The 20,269-nt window shown below is 35.0% G+C and overlaps 1 protein-coding gene across 1 annotated transcript; it reads right to left on the bottom strand.

Moving 5' to 3' along the window:
• Window positions 1-14,829: 14,829 nt before the first annotated feature.
• On the bottom strand, window positions 14,830-18,254 carry LOC115949790 (MDIS1-interacting receptor like kinase 2-like). The gene is made up of 7 exons (XM_031067066.1): window positions 17,963-18,254; window positions 17,646-17,915; window positions 17,497-17,574; window positions 16,210-16,800; window positions 15,755-15,994; window positions 15,546-15,704; window positions 14,830-15,428 (listed from the first exon to the last, which is right to left on the bottom strand). Exons 1-7 carry the CDS (start codon window positions 18,252-18,254, stop codon window positions 14,830-14,832), a joined length of 2,229 nt encoding a protein of 742 aa, XP_030922926.1.
• Window positions 18,255-20,269: the final 2,015 nt, after the last annotated feature.

Genomic DNA, 20,269 nt, shown 5'->3' with positions numbered 1-20,269 from the left:
AAGTTTGTCTTGCAGCCACTGTCTTAGTCTCCATTGGGTCACCTTCACCTTGGTCACCTTCCTCTTCATCACCTGGAAGACAGACTTGTATCCTAATGATGGTTAGCTTGTTGATGGCTAAAGGTGTAGGCATAGGGCTGATATCTTGAGGGATTTCAACACCTTTTGCTCTGAAAAGCCTTATAAGAAGGCTAGGAAAGATCAGCTTGGGCCTAGAGGTGGTTCTAGTCTCATCCACAATAGTGTGAAAGATGTGAGAGCTAATGTCAATGAAGGTTTTCTCCTTGAGTTCCATAAGGAAGATAGCTCTGACATTGTTGATTGTAGTCAGCTTCCTCACTGGGTACAAGTTGAACATCATGATGGTGGTTAGGCACCTCATGTCAACTGGAAATGCTATAGTGTTGAGGCATCTCCCCTCTCTTTGTCCACCAATATGAGTTTGGACAGTTTCTATAGATAGCATCCTGTATGTAGTTGGTGAAGTCATGGTCATCTAAACCTTCAAGCCCTAGCACCTCATCTATGTCATGGGCATCTATAGTGAATTCCTTTCTTCTAACCCAATAGTTCAACTCATCCTCCCTTATCACAGCATTTGCATAGAATTCCCTTATTAAAGGCTCACAAATTGCAGGTAGGTCACTCAACAATTTATCCCATCCTCTACCCTCAAAACAACCTGGAATGAAGGTGTCCTTCAAATCCCCTAAGTCTACTAACCTTTCTTGAATAATGGTTCCCCTCAAGAAAGAAACTCTATATCTCTCAAAGTGTTGAACAGACCTAAATAGGTTATGGTCCATTTCAACCTTTTGTCAACTTTCTTAGCAAGAGTCTTCTTTTTTGTAGGAGATGGGGCCATCTGTAAACAAGCAGAACAACAAAGCATAATAGATGAACACAACCATTAGTAACAAGTTAGTGGTATAAAGAAGAACAGAAGATCAAGCCAACACTAAGACCATATTCAGCTTAAAAACAATCATTGAAAGAGATAGCTCATACTAATGCATAACACATAGTGATATCAATGATCAAAGAGCACAACACCTTAAACATGAAAGCTCTAGGGGACATTACCAAACATATACTTCAACATGCAGTAATCAATTGTAAAGAGCCAAAAGTACCCCACAAGTAATGTAAAACATACTCAACCAAAAGGGGCATATGACTATGAGATATATCATAAAGAGTATGAAGTGTTCAAACCAACACAGAGCAGACAATATCCACAAGATAGAAGTAACACACATGATAACCATAAACAGTTTAAACAAATAGCCCAACCATCTAAACACAACCATTTTGAATCAACCAAAAATACACACAAAGTGCAATACAGTAAACCAAAAAAAATCATAACATAATGGGTATGAGATACAAACACCAAACAGATCAATAGACACATTCAGTCAATATCAACCATGAAAGCAAAAAAATAGAGTCCTAAAAGCCTAATCAACAATACCCAAAAATCCAAACACAACAAACATTCATCCAACCCATCACCGAAACAACAAATATCCCAAATCAAACCAACAACTCACAGATTTAAGTAAACAAGACTCAAAACATGAAGTATGTAGAGAGAAAGAGAAAACCCATACCTTTTTCTTGAAGATTTTGAGTTGAAATGATGTAAAAATGGAAGTTTGTTCGAGAGTGACATGGTGAGTATGAGAGTGTTTCAGGTAAGGAAGATAATGAAAAGTCACAAAAGTTCAAGGGAAACTCAAAAGGTTTTAAAAATTTCCTTATTTTTGCAGAACACGCAATTTTCGCGACTGAATCAAGTCGCAAGAAAGTCGCCAGGGCCAGCCGCTAGAACAATTGAAAGAAAAACTTTTGAAAAATTTTCTAAATGTTTTTTGCGACTGGAAGTTCCACTCACGAAGGATTTGCGATCTGAGCCATAAAAATCTCTGTGTACCCCTCGCAACTAGACTTTCCACCCACGAACAAGTCGCCAACTTGAGCCGCACAAAGCATGAAAACCTAGATTTTTGAAAAATATTCTAAGTCTTTCGTGACTGAAGCATTTACTCCCTAATGAGTCGCCAATGAGTCGCAAACCTCTGTATGGGCTCGCGACTAGAGCACGCGACTAGGCCAACCTACGACTAAGTCACCAAAACAGGGCAACACTAGTTTTGAAAATTTTGACAATTTTTGTAAAAATAAAGTACTTTCCAAAAACAACTAAAACACTCAAAAATCTTTTTGTGTTTGATCAACAAAGATTGAGCATGTGAAAACACATTTAATCAAGTACAATCACACAAATGAATATGGCATTCATTGAACATAGACATGTGTGTTGTGTGTAAATATCAAAAATAAGATAGTCCTTAATCTACTGTGAAGTTTCAATGATCAATTCAATCAAGGCATACACAACTAGCACTAGATAATGTGACCCATCTCAATTATAGAAATTTGCATATATGACCTCCCACATAACTTGATTACATAACTTTGAAGCTTTACATTTTGCTCCATAAACATCATATCAATTGATTTTTTTGAATTGACACATCTCATTGTGAGATCGATGCCTGAAATTTTTTATATTTCACTTTGATGAGTTAGCCTTTGACTTTTTGGATATCATACAATTTTATTTTTAGTCGCTTTCCCTTTTTCCTAGTCAAATACTAGTATGTGCGACAGGTTTTTACAATTCAATATCTCTTTTGATTTGGAGATTTACATTTGATGAGCTCTTTTAGCAAAAACAAAAATAAAATAAAAGAGTGGGAAGATATATAGACACAAGTCTATGCATGTCTCAAGATCAACAAAACCATTCACTAATTATTCATTACAAGTTTGAAGATCTACAACAGTCATATAGATGTCAAGATTTCTCCCACAATAAAATGAGTGCATAAGAAACGAGCTATGCTCGTAGATGCACAAAGCCATTTGCACTAAGGTACAAGGTAAAACATATTTTAAGATAAAAACTCAACAATGTCGATCAAATTTTTTGGATTTTCTACTTTTTATGTGGTTTTTGGATTTTTGACACACAAGAAGGAAAAGATTGATCAAAGGCAACAATGTAAAAAAAATTTAAATGAAAGAAAGCAAAAACAAACAAACAATTTTCAATTCACATAATCAATAAACAAACCAACAGGCACACAACCAAACATAGTCACACAACATAGGCAGTATTAATGCATCGACATGTTATAATGCTTATGCATGAGTACCCTTCATCACCCACACGTCACATGCGTTTGGAGTGATATCCCTATAGGACTGGGTACGAGAATTAGGACTTTCAAACCTTCTAGTAAAGCTTTCTAAGCAGTTGTTGAATGCACCAATCATCTTCATCACGTCCATCATTCTAGGATCACCATTTCGATCTCTTGATGGCTCAACAGCCCAAGTCCTCTTGTCATTTATTGGTCTTCTTGACCTTTGATCACTTGCATTCCCCAATGCTCTCAGCTTATGACAATTGGGTCGAGTGTGCCTTTGAAGTCCACAGTGATGACACATATGGTTCATTCTAGGACCTCTTTGCGATCGTGGAAGAGATTTTGCTCTGGCTTCAGACCTAACCACAAATTGATTACAGGGCTTGTTCAACACTCGCCGGTCAGCCACATTCTTCTTCTTCTCAACATTTGCCTTCTCCACAGTAGGGGCAACTACAACTGGCTCTTTAGCTTTCACAAACTTCACTTCTTTGGAGATATTCATAGCTGTACTACTTTCTTCAGTGTATCCTAATCCGGTTTTGTCGGAGAAGGTCTTTTGAGAGGAAAGGACATCATCAAGCTTCTTTGTGGATACTTGCTCTACCTTGGCATTTGCTTGAACCACCTCAAGCTCAAGGAATTTCACCTTGGTGTAAGCTGCGGTTAGCTCGCCATTTAGCATCTCTATCTCACACTTGGCCTCCTTATATCTTACTAGGAGAATTCTATAGTCCTCCTCAGCTTTCTTCATCTTTTTCACAGCTGCCTTGGCCACCCTTACATATTCTCCCAACTTCTCAAGGAGTGAATTGTAGTTCTCTTGAAGACCAGTTGTATCTTCATCTTCTTCAACATCTGATTCTTCTACAATTCCCATGGATTCCTTATCACTATGCTCCCCAAGCTCTTCCACAAGCAAATTCAAGTCCTCCGAAAACTCAACATAAGCAACAGTCATGAATGCTGAGAAATTCCCTTCTTCATCACAACTATCCTCCTAATCAGAGGTGGAGGAATCTGAGTCATTGAGAGTGGTGGCATACGCCTTGCCCTTCAATCTTAAGTAATTAGGACATTCCTTTTTTAAATGGCCATGTCCATTACACTCAAAACAAGTGACTCCTTGAGTAGATTGGGACTCCTTCCCTTCTCTCCTTTTGAAGTCCTTCTTCTCCTTTCCGGAACTCATGAATTTCCCTTTATCACCAAATTTCTCACTGTTCTTGAACTTTAGAAATTTATGGAAATTCTTTGCAAGGTAGGCAACATCCTTTTCGACTACATCCTCATCTGATGAACCGTGAGCTTCTATCCTTTCATTTATCATCTTAAGAGCAGTGATTTGCTCTTTCTTTGATTTGGTAATGAAAGCTCATACATTTGGAGAGAACCAATCATCTCTTGAACTTTGATTTCATCAAGGTCCTTACTCTTCTTAATTGCAGTCACCTTTGCACGGAAGCTCTCCGGCAATGAATGAAGAATTTTTCGTACAACTTTCGAGTCCTCCGTTTTCTCTCCCAATTTAAACTTGCCGATGACCACTTCATTCAGCTTGCTATAGAAAGAGTCAAAAGACTCATCCTCACTTATTCTCAGCTCCTCAAAACCGAGTGGTCAGCATCTGTAACTTGGTCTCCTTAACTTTCTTTGTACCCTCATAAGTGGTCTCCAAAATCTGTCATGCTTTCTTGGCAACGGTGATATGAGAAATCCGATGGAACTCATCTGGGGACATACCACAAAAAATTGCGTTAAGTGCTTTACTATTAGCATTAAACGCAACGAGGGCTACTTTATCCCAAGTGGATTTGGCTGCCTCAGGCCTTATCCATCCTATATCAATAGCATCCCAAACGGATTCATCAATAGAACATAAAAAATGCTCTCATCCGTACCTTCCAAAATACATAGTTGTTACCATCAAAATATAGAGGTGCATTTAGGGATTGAGATCGGTCCATTTCACTATGGGGTCAAGGATCACACTCAGGTAATGAAACCAATATAAGTGAACCCACTCTGATACCAAATGAATGTTCAATTAGTGTATAAAACACTTTGAACGTTTAGACCCCCAAATTACAAATTACCAATTCAAGCTTAATATCAAACAATTAATGTGCGGAATATGAACATAAGCATAATACAGAATTGATAAACAATCTAAACTAAATAAAATCACATCCACAGTAGAAATTAAATGGCAAAGATTAAGGGAAGAGAGATGCAAACACAGGGACAACACAACGATGTGTTATCGAAGAGGAAATCGAAACCCTCGGTGTAAAACCTCTTCGCCACCCTCCAAGCGGTAAATAATCCACTAAAGAATGTAATTGGGATACATGAACAGCAGAAGACCCTCCAAGCCTAATCTACTCAGTGTACCTAAGCCCTCCAAGCTCCTACTCCAACGAGGTTATGCCGAACCTATTTCTTCTTTAGCTTACCAGATTCCACTACTGACTATAGCATCAACCAATATGAAATTGGTCCCTTCTTAACTGCTTCCCAAAGCACCAAACAGCTTTCTCACAGATATGGGTATGGTGAGAAAATGTTTTGATAATGTACCTCTCAAGGATGTAACAATGGAGAGGAAAAGAGTAAAGAAATTTGAAGAGTCTTTATATGAAGATTGAGGATGAGTCAATCTTGTTTTTCTCTAGGGTTTTTCTCTCAAAATTCTCTCTAGAAACTCTTCACATTTCATGGGTATAAGGGGTATATATATTAGGTTGAGAGTGGAATGCGAAAAGTTAGTTTTTCAAAACAAAGTTGGCTGGCGGCTTGGCCTCGCGACTTGACTGAGCTGCGAGTTCTAGTCGCAAGGTAACTGAATGGCCAGTCTGTACTTTTTGTCCTGTAGTGCTCCAGTTGGCATGACGCTTCAACTTCTGGCATGTGTGCAACTTCTGGCGGCTTGCAAGCCGCGAGCCACCCGTGAGATCCAATCGCGAGTCCCTGCTATTTTGCACAATCTTGAGCATTTCTTCACACTCTCTCACGCACTACTCTTACATGATTCCCACCTAAATACAGGGTTACTAATTGCTAAAATACAAGCAAATTTAGTACGGAATAAAGCCAACAAGATAGTTGATAAAATTCAACCTTACAGTCTGTATTTTATTTTCTTAGCAAAAGCATACTAGTTGTTAAAAGTAAACCTTACAGTCTGTATTTTATTTTCTTAGCAAGAGCATACTAGTTGTTAAAAGTAATTTAGTTTATTAGGTAAACAAACATTAATGGTTGAGATGAATGAAAAAAGTTTCAATCTAGTCGTATTTAGGTAAAAAAAGGGTGAATTCATCAACGAAACAATCAATTTTCTATTGGTTGGGGCCGTTATGAGAAAATTTTTCCTTTCAATTAGGACTTAGAAATTTTGTTTTTATTTTTATGGGAATTAGGACTTAGAATTAGAGTATACTTTATTTTAAAGAAAGAAAAAAAGAAAAAAAGAATTAGTGTATGCTATTTTAACAACAGTAATATAATTGCTCAGTTTGTAATGTAATATCAATGATCTAGACAAAGAATGCATATTTGTATTAAATTTTATTGTGTCAATTTTTCATTTAAAAACAAGTTTAACTTTTTTTCATCGAATTAACATTCTGATTTTTTTTGCCATTGAATAGTTATTTTTAAGAGTGTTCTTTCTTATTACCTTTCATCACTCCCGTAGCCCATCTTACACATATAGTGCTTATACTGTCTGCAACTCGCACCATGTTTAAATAGTTGCTATGATTCAGCCAAGCAAAAAAAAAGTTGAAATGAGTCTGAAAATTATTATCATAACTTCTTGTTAACTCGTTCAATGCACGAGAACTATAACAAAAAAAAAAAAATTTATATGATACTATATACTTGCATATTATTAAGACTAGTCGGAAACTCGTGCAACGCATGGGAACTTACCTATTTATAATAGACTAAAATAATTTTATAAAATTTTAAATTGATTATGAAACTATACTATTGCATGAATTGCTCCTATCTTTTTGAGTTACAATTTGATGAATAAGCCAAATTTAGATATTGAAAAAAAAAAATAACTAAAAAGTTCTGATGTTAAAACGTTCGAAAGGGGAAAAAAAATCAGAAAATTTACTGGCACTGCCTAGAAATTATTGAAACAAAACAAAATATATATGACTACCAAATAGAGAAATATAAGAGAAAGATAGGTTACCTTCAAGAGAATAATCCATAGTTATAACAGTTGAAATTTGCTAAACTGTTTCAAATATTGCAAAAAATTGAACCCAAAAATTTAGATGATCAAACTTTCAAAAGACAATAAAATTAAAAATCAAAACATTCAGAACCTACAAATTATAAAAAAAAAAAAAAAAAATCATTATTGCGAGACAATTTCAGTAAGGATGGAAAGCTTTTCTAAGTTTTTTTTATCCAATTCTTCCTAATTGATGAAAAATTTGGTTCAAACATTATTGAACACTTTGAAGGTGCAAATAATATAGGCTTCCAACATAATCTTTAATTAATAAACAAAGAAGCATGACACCATAAGAGAAAACATAAGATAACATATAGTGCATATACCTTACTCCACAGTTGTGAGAAAATATCCACACAAAAGGAATTGAAAACTGTATATACGTCTCCATAAGGTCAAGCTTAAGGTTATGTAATCTAAAATAATATAGAATATAGCATTTTTGAACCACACAAAAAGTTAGCAAACTTACTACAATACTTGTAGTTATACTATATATTGTAAAGTACCACTCCATACAAAACAAAAGCAAAAAAAACTAATTCACAAAAAGAGAAAAAGCAATAGCAAGAGTACCAAAAAAATTGAAGTTTAGGGTTTTCTCTCTTAGTGGAGACGAACAGAGGAGATTGCTTTAGGGTTTTCAAAGATTTTGTCTCTTATTTTTATATATATAATTATATATATATATATATATATATATTTATTTATATAAAAGAGACTCCTGTTAGGACTCTCTCACTATTTAGTTTTAAAAATTAAAATTTTTTTAAATTAAAATGATGATGTGGAAAATTATAGGAGTTTCAAAGGTTTCGGTTTTATATATATATATATATATATATATATATATAGATTAGTCTTCAATACAGTTTTGAAAATATAACCGGATACTTTTTGTTAGTCACAACTTCGTTGTAATTTGTACTCTTACATACTATCTTATAAGAGATTATTTGATTCATCCCAGCCACTCAGAATATTTATGAAAGGTTTAACAAAGAACAAATACAAGCACACTCTTATTTGTTCATGAAAAATACTTATGCATGCATTGCTAATGAATAATTCAATTTTCTTGACGTCTGCAAATAAGGCTTTATTTGTAACGCATATATTTCTTTCAGATCTGAACCAGAATGGGCTTATCTTCCAGTACCCGTTCTTAGCTTGATTCTACACAAGTTGTCGGAACCCATGTACCATGCGTGGTTTGCTCATGTTTGTAAACAATGGTATCTAGTTGCGAAGGACTACAATAAGGCAAAGCAGAATTTGATTAAGGCACTTCCAGTGGCAGTGCTTATGATCTCCATTAACAGGAAACACAAAACAAAGCGAGCTATATATGGGATTACTGAAGGAAAAATATTCAATAACTCATTTCCATCTGTTTTGACTTTACAACAAGTAAAGTTATTGCCTTTTGTTTCAACAGTAGAAATAGTAAAGTGTGGCCATTTGATTGGTTAATTTAATGGTACAGTACAGTATTGTATTATCTAATAAGTCTGTGGTGTGGACCTGTGGTTTTGTCTTTTAGTTGAGATTTTGATGAAATATAAAAACAAAGACAAAACACATATATAACAATAACAAAAATGGCAAACAAAACCTTAGTCATCAATTACAATAGGGATTGGTGTCCGGTTCTCAGTTGAACTGGACGGTCCAGTCCAATTTTTAAAACCATAGTCGTGCATGAAACAAATTAGTGAGCAAGAAACAAAAATATTTAAGGTCGCTTAGGAAATTGGACTCATCATCAAATACAATATCATAATAGTTTGATTGACGTTATTATCTAAAGAGTTACATTATATAACTCTACATCTCCTATATGTCATTTTTAAAGGTATCAAAAGTGCATCCTATGATTCATAATTTTTTAGACCAAGCATATTTTTTGAAATTTAACCCTTTTTGTGTGTAGTGTACCACATTTTACTTAGTTTTGTGATACCGACTTTTTTCTATAAGTACATGGATAATTGTAACATACAGAATGGTGGTGAGATGGTTATATATATATATATATATATATATATATATCCTTCTCCCATAATTAATTTTTTAGTGTCTTCTCCAAATAAGTGAAATGACATTGTAAGCGACTAAATTTCTAATTTGAAATAAATCAAACAAGTAAAATAGTTTCACAAATACAAATTTGTATTGATGATTGTGTGGTACAATTCTCTGTGATTACAAAAGAGTTATTCTCTAATTCGATCTCCTTAAAAGACTTGTTGATTGGATTTATAGTAATCTGATTTTGATTTGAACACCCAATGTACTTCAATTTGGCTGAAGAATGGATCAAAGATCTTTGGAACAGAATTACAATGAATCTCTGGCTATGAGCTTGTTGGAAATCCTTGTTCTTCACATTCTTCGTGTTCTTCGTGTGTTCTTCGTCTTCGAAGGTTTGTGGTGGAAGTTCTCCGGGGCTTTAGAGGTTTAAATCCGTGGAGCTCCACTCATTTGTGGTTGTTTGAGGTTTCTGGAGGTTTTTGAGCTTGATTCCAATGACCTTTGAGATCTAGGCAAGTAGTTTGGATGATTTTGCTTTAAATGTTCTTTGTATTTGATGGAAATCCTTTGTTCTTCATGTTCTTCGTCTTCTTCGTGTGTTCTTCGTCTTCGAAGGTTTGTGGTGAAAGTTCTTCGGGGCTTTGGAGGTTTGAATCCATAGAGCTTCACTGATTTGTGATTTGATGATGTTTTCAGACCTTTGAGCTTGATTCCCGCAAACTTTTGGATCTAGGCAAATGATCTGGATGATTCTCCTTTGAATGTTCTTCAATTTTGGGGCTGAAGTTCTTGAAGGCTTTGAGGCTTGATTCTTGCAGAGTTTTCTCACTTCTGAATCCTGATCCTTCTAAATGTCTTATGAAGGCTTCTATTTATACAAGTTTAGAGGTGGGTGAGCAACACTTGGCGGAGTCCGATTGGTGACACATGTCATAGCCTATTGGTCCGTTTATGTTATCGCTTTCACATATCGGACTGCTTGTGTCATCACTTACACGTGCGAGGCTGCTTGTGTCATCGCTTACACGTACTGATGCGTGATTGGTTTTTACATGACACTTGGCAAAGTTCTGTTGGCTTCTGAATAGTGATAGCAAAACCTAACAGCAATACATGATGCTTTGTAATTGGCTATATTTTGTGGACTTGGTAATGTGACGTGTCAGCTTGTGATAGGTCGGAATTTTCCCTCTCTACAGACATTTAGGTCACATGATCAATTGTGGTCCAATACTCCCACAATTCTACAACTTAACTAATTTGCTAGGACATGAAAGTGCTCAAGTCAAGCTACACTAGGTACAACACGAACAAAGTGTTCTATGGTCAACCAATGGTATAAAGCACGAGAAGAAATTGAAAGGAAAGTTCCTTGACATTGTTGAGTGCCTACAACGGTGCGAACACCATCGGCCTGGACTGTTGGAACAGTTCATCTCGGTCTGTTGGGGCATTTGGAAGAACCAGAACGACCTTTCGAATGGGTGGCAAGGGAAAGGCTGGTCAGACCATCCTTAGAAACGCCATGTTGCTGGTAGAGGATTACCGTGTCGCAAATGCTCCCAAAACAGAGCACACGGTGGCTCCTACTGGACCGGTCTCCTGGCAACCTCCAAGTCACGGGTTTACAAAGTGAATATTGACGGGGCGGTCTTCTCAAAAAGGAAACAAGCTGGGGTAGGGGTGCTCATTAGAGATGGAGAAGGTGAAGTGATCGCTGCTCTCAGCAAACGGTGGAAATTCCCGCTAGGAGCAACTGAGGCTGAAGCAAAAGCATGGGAAGCTGGTATGCTCTTCGCCAGGGACGTGGGGGTCAAAGATGTGGAATTTGAGGGAGACTCGTTGGAAGTTTGCAATGCTTTACAAGGCTTGACATCCCCACCCTCATCCGTGGCTAATGTTCTTACTGGTTTTTTAAACCATGTCTCATTTTTTAGGCAGTGGAAGGTGTCCCACATTAAACAGCAGGGAAATGTCCCTGCCCACTTACTAGCCCAACATGCTCACATGTTGGTGATTATGTTGCATGGCTAGAGGAATGTCCTAGCTTGATTGAGCATGCTTGTGCTCAAGACAAATGTAATCTGCTTTCTTAATTTCAATGAAGCTAAGTATTTCCAATCAAAAAAAAAATTGAAAAATTAAAAATAATCAATGTTATGTTCTTTATATTAAACCAAAAACAAAGGGCATACATGCACTATGCTAAATAAATGAATGCATAAGTAATGCATGACAACAAGAGTGTACGAAGGCTCCTAGGATATTGATGTGGAACGATATGCAGGCTGAGGTGTAAAAAAAATGTCCTACTTTAAATGGGAAGTACTCAAATAGTGACAAATAAAATGACACTCAAGGAACCCATGTAGCAAAAGTATTAGGCTGTGCAGGTGAAAAGGCATGGGTCCTACATTGTCTATAGAAAGGTTGAGAGGAAATAACATTCCCCTAAAACTGTGTTAAAATTTAAATAACTCAAGGCTTCTAATAACTGAGTCAAATCACATGACCTTGAAACTTCAATTTTAGAGAGCTCATCTTGAATCCTTCTCTTGATCTTGAGCAATGTATTGAATATACTTAATGGATATAGATCAAATAAAAACTCTTCCTGGTTTTATTATTAGCAAAATTCTCAATTCTGCATTTAGACTAATACAACTTGCCAATAAAACATAATACAATAAGACAAGATAAATAATTTACTAGAAGGGATTATAAGTGAAGAAGTAGGGGAACGAAAATGGTAACACAAACAAAACAAGCTATTAGACAGTTGAGCCTCTGAGATCAACTACTTCTCCTAATGTGATCGTGAATAATGTATTTGGCAAATGTGGTTTTTGAGCTGAAAGCTCTTGAGAAATATGTTGCATTGTTGGGCGAGATTGGGGAATAGTGTGCAAGAAGGCAATTGCAATCTTTGCAATAGAGAGCACTTCCCTTGCAACTTGATTTATTGGAAGTGAAAGGCGTTGGTCCAACACATCCTTCAATAGCATATCACAGGTTGTAAATTTTGATGATGAGAGATATGAGAATAGGTCTCCAAGATGCATTCCCATGATTATTTCTAAAGCCAACACTCCAAAACTAAAAATATCACACTTCTCATTAATTTCCATAGTGTAGGCAAGCTCTACAAGGGAAAAGAATTGATCAAGATTATAGCAACACCATTATTAGCAATAAAATCTAAACACTAGTTGAATTGGGCCCATGCATAAGAAAATTGTAAAATATGTCAATTTTATTAATATCGATCATATGTTTGGAACTTGGATCCATTCACAGGACTTATGCATTGAACAAAAACCTTTAGCATAGTTGTCAGTATCGTATGATACGCGATACGTATCGTATTGTGTACAAAAGGTTTCATATCATAAAGGCATATCGTAAGTGCTTATGAATCGTCCGATACATAGATGCGTATCATATGAATCGTATGTATTGGTGAATTGTACGTATTGTACGATACATAAACATATGGGTTTAAAATGTGTTTTTTTTTTTTTGGTTAAAATTTATGATTTTATTTGATTTAAATAATTTATTAGACTTCGTTAACACAAAATTATTGAGAAACTTAATTGAGTCTAATGAAATAGCAAGTCCATGAGTTTTTTTACCACCCTTCTCTTTCTCATACAGAATTTAGACTATACTCATAACACTCACTTTCATATGTGCAAATTTATTTTCTATGCTATTAATAATGTATAAAATGAAAATATAATTATTTTTTATTTTGTTTTTATTATTTTGAGTCTAAAAAGCTAGAATGCAAAAATATAAAGAAAAAATTATTAGAATAACAAAACCAAAAAGAAAAAAATTAAATGTTGATAATAATAAAGAAAATGTCTATGAAAAAATAATTTTGCAAGATGCTGAACATAATGATACCATTGACTTAGATGGGATTGATTAGCCAAGATGGTGAAAAGATATTATTATTATTTTGGTTCATATATCATGTATTACTTTTGAGTTTAATCAATTTGAATATGCATGTTATAAATATAAGTTAATTTGATTTATTTAGTTAGTTTTGTTAAATTTTATTACATAAGTAATGATTAAATTGGTCATTAGTTGAATATATTTTGAATTTATAATGAATATACCTTTTATATATGTATATCTATAATTATTTTATAATTTTATTAAGTGCTTTTGTATCTTACAATACACGATATAAAAAAACCAAAAATTGATTCACAATACGATTCACGATTTGACAACTTTGACCTTTAGCTTTATGAATTGGCTGTAACAAGGGGGACATGTGCTAGTTTCTCATTTAATTTTATTATCTGTAAAATCAAAGGTACTACATGTTACATATGTATTCTACTACATTTACAACAATCAACTTAAAACTGACTTCACCTCAAAAAAAGCAAAAACAAAAACTGACTTTGCACTTTTAATTTTAGTCATTTTTAGAACAAAACATAATAGGTGGTTAGTCTGCGACCTGATAACTAGTCTATTATGTGGTAAAAATGTAGCAAAATTTGTATTATGTGACAATTGAGCATATGTTAGAATTATTTAAAGGTTTACATCCATAACAAAATAACCTTGCAATTAGATACATTTTCTTCTATATGAATTTATTTCTACTATGGACCCAATCATGGGTAAATAATAATTAATCTTAAACTAACTTTAAACAAACCCTATGGTTTTAACAAAATTAAATTGCTTACTCTATAAGTACATAGACCTGGGTATGAACTTTAATATGCTATAACAGGAAAATAGCTGAAAATTCTAGAGTAGTTGCCTTAGATTTGCTAAAATAGCATAAGACCTAAAATTTTGCCAATAAAACTTAAAAAAACACCCTCATCAAGTTATGAACCCGTGTGACAAAATAAGATATTGCTATAGTGCTTGTCCAAATGTAGGAGAAACTGTTGCCTATGCATTTTATTATTTTATTCAATTTTTGGTTGGTAATTATTGTGAGTGAAGAGAAATTTTTTTAAAAAAAAAATTAAGAAAATTAATATTTTAATAAAATATAGTATAGAATAGATAATCAGTTAGGAGTGTTTTGAAAAGTAGTTAGCTAAAATAAAAATAATTAAAATTTTATTCTCAAATATGTTTTAATAACTTCGGAAATTGGTTGTCTGGTGTCCATGTTGGCCGTGATAAATGTTCTTCTAACTTAAGCTTGGAAATATTTTTACCCTATGATATTTGGTGCTCCCTACGTAAGCTTGGAAAACCTTTTATGCTATAGACAACAACAAAGAAACTAACCTGGAGCCATGTATCCATAGGTGCAGCAAGTGACGTCTAGTTGGATGAATTAGGCTTTAAAATCCTAGCAGTGCTAAAGTCAGAGATGTGAGCCACATATTCTAGATCCAATAGAACATTCTTATTTGATATATCGCAATCGTGGTGCATATAAGATAAAGCATTTGCCACTCCTTTTACCACATTGGCTCTCTTAATCCAATCAAATGTTTTTGCTCCCTCCTCATTGTTTAATAACTTCACCAAGCTTCCTCCTTCTAAAAACTCATAAACCAAAAGAGAGTGTTTTGGATGCGAACAAAAACCGTACAACTTTATGATGTTACGGTGTCGTATTTCTGTTAAGGCATGAATCTCGCTCATGAAGTCTTTTTTATTGGATATCTCACCATCAGGTAGCAAGTGAAGTTTCTTAACAGCAACAACCTGGCTTGCTTGCAACTTAGCTTTGTAAACACTTCCAAAACCTCCCACTCCAATGCAGTATTTGTAATCGAATTCTTCTTTAGCTTCAATAATGTTTTGATAGACCATTTTCCCATCATAACTCCATATTGCAAAAAGATTATCATTATGCACTTCTCTTGGCTTGTCTTCTGTTTTGTTCACTCTTTGGCAAAGAAGAAGTGAAACTCCTACAATGATAAATATAAAAAACAGTGTGCCCAAAAGAGAGATTAAAATTATTACCAAAAATTGGTAGTGCCTCTTGGATGGAGGGTTAGGAATCATTCTTGGGCAAGCCTTCAAACCAGCAACATTACCACACAAGCCTTTGTTATTTTTCAGTGCTGCAATTGGAGCCTTGCGAAAGGCCGTGATGTTAGGAATAGGACCCTCTAACTCATTGTAGGATATATCAATGGATGTCAAGCTTGCACTATCACCAAATGTGAATGGGATGGAGCCAGCTGAGAGAGATTATTGTGAGAGAGATTCATTGTTTCCAACTGTTTCATGCCTCCAAGCTGTTGTGGTATCTCTCCTACCAGCAAATTCTGACTAACATCAAGACTTTGAAGAGACTGTAAGCTTCCTATATCATAAGGAATACTTCCATCATGTGTATTTCTGCTCAAATTCAAGAACAATAATCTTGAATACTCTCCAAGTTGTTTGGGGATCAAACCACTGAGATTGTTTGCTGCCAAGTTACAGTGGTCTAAAACAGATAGCATTCCAATTTCTGAAGGAATGTTACCTGAAAGTTGGTTATTGTTCAAAAGAATTTTGAGCAATGATTTCAGGCGCCCCAGATCGCTTGGAATCTTTCCAAATAGATGATTTGAAGAGAGGTTAAGGACACCTAGCATTGTTGCTTTGCCAAGTTTAGGTGGTATCCTACCAGAAATCTTGTTGTTGGAGATTTTTAGGTTTGTCAAGTATGGCACTGCCCCCACTTTGATGAAAGTTCACCATATAGATTATTACTACTCAAATTAATATAATCTAAGTTTGGGTAGATGTTGGAATCTTCAGCCATATTTTCTGTCAGTTGGTTTCCATCAAGCACTACCCGAAAGAGGCTGCTGCAGTTTTTCAAGCTTTTTGAGATAGGACCTGTAAAGTGGTTATTACGGGCACCAGAGTAAACAAGTGTTCCAGATTGACATATTTTTGGAGGTAACTGGCCTATAAAATTGTTTTCAGATAGTTGCAAACTTGTCAAAGTGCTATGATTATTCATTTCGATTGGAACAAAACAACTTAGAAAGTTCGTAATCAAATTCAACTTGGAGAGCTTAGTCATATTTCCAATAGTGGTTGGAATCGATCCAGAAAGTTTGTTGTCGTCAAGGAAAAGTATAGACAAGGCAACTAGGTGTCCTATGGAAGCGGGAATTGAACCACTTAGATTGTTTTGGAACAAAACTAAACCGGTAAGCTTGGTCAAATTTCCAATCGTGGTTGGAATTGGTCCAGAAAGTTTGTTCATAGCAAGTTTAAGATCAGACAACTCAACCATCTTTCCTATGAAAGCAGGGATTGGACTAGTGAGACTATTACCTAGTAATTGAAGTACCCACAGATGTTTAAGCAATTCTAATTCCTCAGGAATGGAACCCGAGATACTGTTGGAATAAAGGTAAAGTAGTTGTAACGCTCAAGTTTACAATGGAAGAGGGAATAGGACCAATGAGAAAATTAGATGACAAATCAAGTTGAGTGAGAGATCTTATTACAGTGCAAGCTCAGAATCAAATATTGAAGGAGAAGAAGCAAATGTTCCAACGGCTAGTTCTCAGTCCAAAACGGTGTCGTGTAGTAAAGTGGTTAGTTACAAAACACGCCTAAAGTGTAACGGTATTGTTTCTCATTAAAACCCAATGATGCCGTTTTGGATTATATTAGTTATTGAAGGTCTGAAGGATCACGCACGTGTAAGAATCTGTTATGACTCGTGTGAGACGGTTACAAGTTTGTTATACCAGACTCTATTGGGCTTCTCTCTCCTTCCTTCTCTGATGTAACTATATATATGAGTATCTATTCATTTGTAAATAATTGAATTGTATTGTTCTCTTCCATAGCCATAATACTTGAGCTTTTCCAGTTTATTTTTCAGTCTCAGTTTTTCATTTCTGTTTTGGTTAATACAATAACAGTGAGATAGAGAGTGATTTTCTCATCTCATCATTCCAACTTCTCAGGGTATGGAACCAGAAAATTTGTTGAATAATAGGAATAGTATGGTTAAGTTGCCAAACTTTCCAATTTCTCGAGGAATAGATCCCGAAAGTTCGTTGTCCTGAAGGTAAAGAAAGGATAAATTGCTCAAGCTTCCCATTTAAGCTGGGATGGGGCTATGAGACTATTTCCATTTAAAGCAAGATAAACTAGATCTCTTAATGCTCCTATTTCTTGAGGGAGGGAACCATTGAGTAAATTATCGGAAACCATTAAATATTGAAGACTTATCATTTGGCCTATCTCGGGTGGAATTCTTCCCGGTATCTGATTTCCAGTCAAATCGAAAAACCGTAGTTTGGAAAGGTTAAAAATGCTAGGAGGAAATGCACCAAAAAGATTATTGTGAGAGAATTCGAGATGGGTGAGTTTAGAAAGGTCTCCAATACTATCAGGAATAGTTCCATAAAGCGAGTTTTGTAAAAGATAAGAGACTATGGAGGTTGGGAAAGGAAGAGAAGTTAAAGGTTGTAAAGCGTACCTTTCAAACCAAAACTGGAAAGGTTTAGGCGAGTGACACCCAATTCCATATCATCGCAAGTAATTCCAACCCAATTAATGCATGGGCGGTCTCCAACCCACGAAGACAGGAGAGATTTGTTTTGGTTGTCAAGACTGGCTTTCCAGTTTAGAAGAGCTTCTGCTTCCTCAAATGCTTTACCTACTTCAGCTGTAGCAGCCACAGAAGATGTTGTGGAGAAAGCAAAGGTAGCAAAATGGAGCAAGGAAACCAACAAAAGTACAGGGCTACAGAACAAGACTTTGAATGCCATAACTTTGGTAGCTGTTTGTGTTACGGAGGGTGTGTCTCGAGAGTGGATATTGCGTGTGTCTGCAAACTTTGCGTGCATGGGTTGATGAAGAATTTGGCTACTGGTGTGAGGCATTTATAGATAGAATAATCCAGTACAGCTTCTATATTTGTTTACTGGTTCAGAATTTTCTTTTTTTGGATTCTACTGGTTCAAATTTATAAGCAAGAAGAAAAAAATACTGGTTCAGATTTTGGTCCTTCGGGAATTGTGGTTGCAATTGGTTAATGAAATACAATTGGAATTAGGAAAGAACACAAAAGAAGTTTAATGTGGTGTTTCTGTGTTGTCTCATCTGTCCATTAATGAGTTAGATAGGTTGTCCTATCATCGAAGCAATCAACAAAGTGCGTGGCACCCCCACCCTGAAGAGTCTCTATAATATTACGTCTGATTCGGTGCCAATTTTCCATTGAAATTTGAAAGATCTGTTCAAAGAAAGAAAAAGTGGTGTGTGCATGTGAAAGAGAGAATAGTAGAGTGTCCGTGTGTATATGTTAGACTGTCAGTATGTGAATATGTGTGACACATCCTAACCTTCCCTTCGAAGAAGAAGAAGAGTGGCCAAAGAGTCAAAAAAGCAACCGAGACTTTAGTGGGTCCCACTCCCATTCTGATAGTCAGTGCTAGAATCATTCAATTTTTGGAGGCCTAACTAAATTGGACCCATTGACTGATGCCTTTGAATTTGGATTCGAGGATAAAATCTAAAAATCTTGTTCAATGGTTTTAATAGATTGAGGGTTTTTGTTGATTTTAAAATTATTAAATTTGAAATTATATAAAAAAATCAATGGATATGAAAAGCAAAGACATTTTTAATTTATTTTATTTAAAATTCAAATCTAAATCTAAATTTAAGTTTTCAAATATAACTTCAAAATATTTGTCTATGAATCATTTTAATACAATTTTTATGGAAAATGATGATGCCGAAAAATCACTAATGAGCCATATCGCCTTTGCACACCCGAACCAATACCTGCACAACAAAAAGAGAAGACCTAACAGAGAACACCAGTATGATGCCGGCCAAATACCCTCCGAAAGTCAAATTAGAACTTCTTCATAACTCTAGAGTGTCAAAACTGGGGTGAATTATGTGTACCTTTTTTTTTTTTAAGTCTTCGGGTTTTTATAGTAGTGTAGAATCAAACTCCTTTACTTGCGTCACAAGTTTTTTCCTTATGGAGAAAATCTCCATTAATGTGCGTATATTCTAGAATCCTCTTCATGTTAGAATTCTATTCATATTGGGACTTTATGGACTAGGGTTAATCTTGAGACGCAAGTCGTTTCCATTTAGGGTTTCTTGGAGACCACATAATGACCAGTTGAGTGCCACATGGCCTTTTGATTTGTCCATCCTATGTCTGTTCACTATTAGCCCATTTGTCTCGCACTGTCAAGTCCATCTAAGTGGATCCGTCACCTCCAATTTTGTCCCTCTTTAGAAAATATAAAAAATTGTAAGAAAATTAGTTTTTTTTAACAATTTTTTTAAAATATTTATTAAATCAGTTAGGATATCATTACCTATTCCCAAAAAAAATGTAACACAGTTTTTAAAGAAATAAATAAGATAAAAACACTTTGTGATTTCTATATTTTGATCATATTAATTTTTAATTTGGTTATCAAATTTTCATTGATTTTATTTTATTCCTTATAGTCTTATATGGGTTAACTTTTGTTAGTTCTTAAGAAAAGAATAATTATGTGATTATTTCATTGTCAAATTAAAAAAAAAAAAAAAATCTTCAATTGATTTGCGCCTCTAGTCATAAGATGGTTATGTGATTTTTTTATTCAAAAAAGCTAATAAAAGTTAGTTATAAGGATCAATTTGGCAGATATAGAAACCTCAGGGAATTTTAAGGAAAATTGAAACTCATGACGTGTTTTTATAGCTGGCCCGAACCCTAGGGATTGTTCTTACATTTAGGATTAAGCCTAAAATATTTCAGCCATCAAGA

Source organism: Quercus lobata, chromosome 6 (assembly GCF_001633185.2).
Source record: "Quercus lobata isolate SW786 chromosome 6, ValleyOak3.0 Primary Assembly, whole genome shotgun sequence".
Taxonomy (NCBI): Eukaryota; Viridiplantae; Streptophyta; class Magnoliopsida; order Fagales; family Fagaceae; genus Quercus; species Quercus lobata.
Note: the sequence above shows the minus strand (reverse complement) of the source record. Positions and strands in the feature narration are given on the sequence as shown.

Bases quoted from the DNA above. Each gene is read 5' to 3' on its own strand.
- LOC115949790 (XM_031067066.1), bottom strand. From the start codon at position 18,254: ATGGCATTCAAAGTCTTGTTCTGTAGCCCTGTACTTTTGTTGGTTTCC. The intron at 17,916-17,962 runs GTACGCTTTACA...CAACCTCCATAG, and splicing joins TTCCAGTTTTGGTTTGAAAG to TCTCTTATCTTTTACAAAAC. The intron at 17,575-17,645 runs CATTAAGAGATC...CTTAAATGGGAA, and splicing joins CCTCCCTCAAGAAATAGGAG to GCTTGAGCAATTTATCCTTT.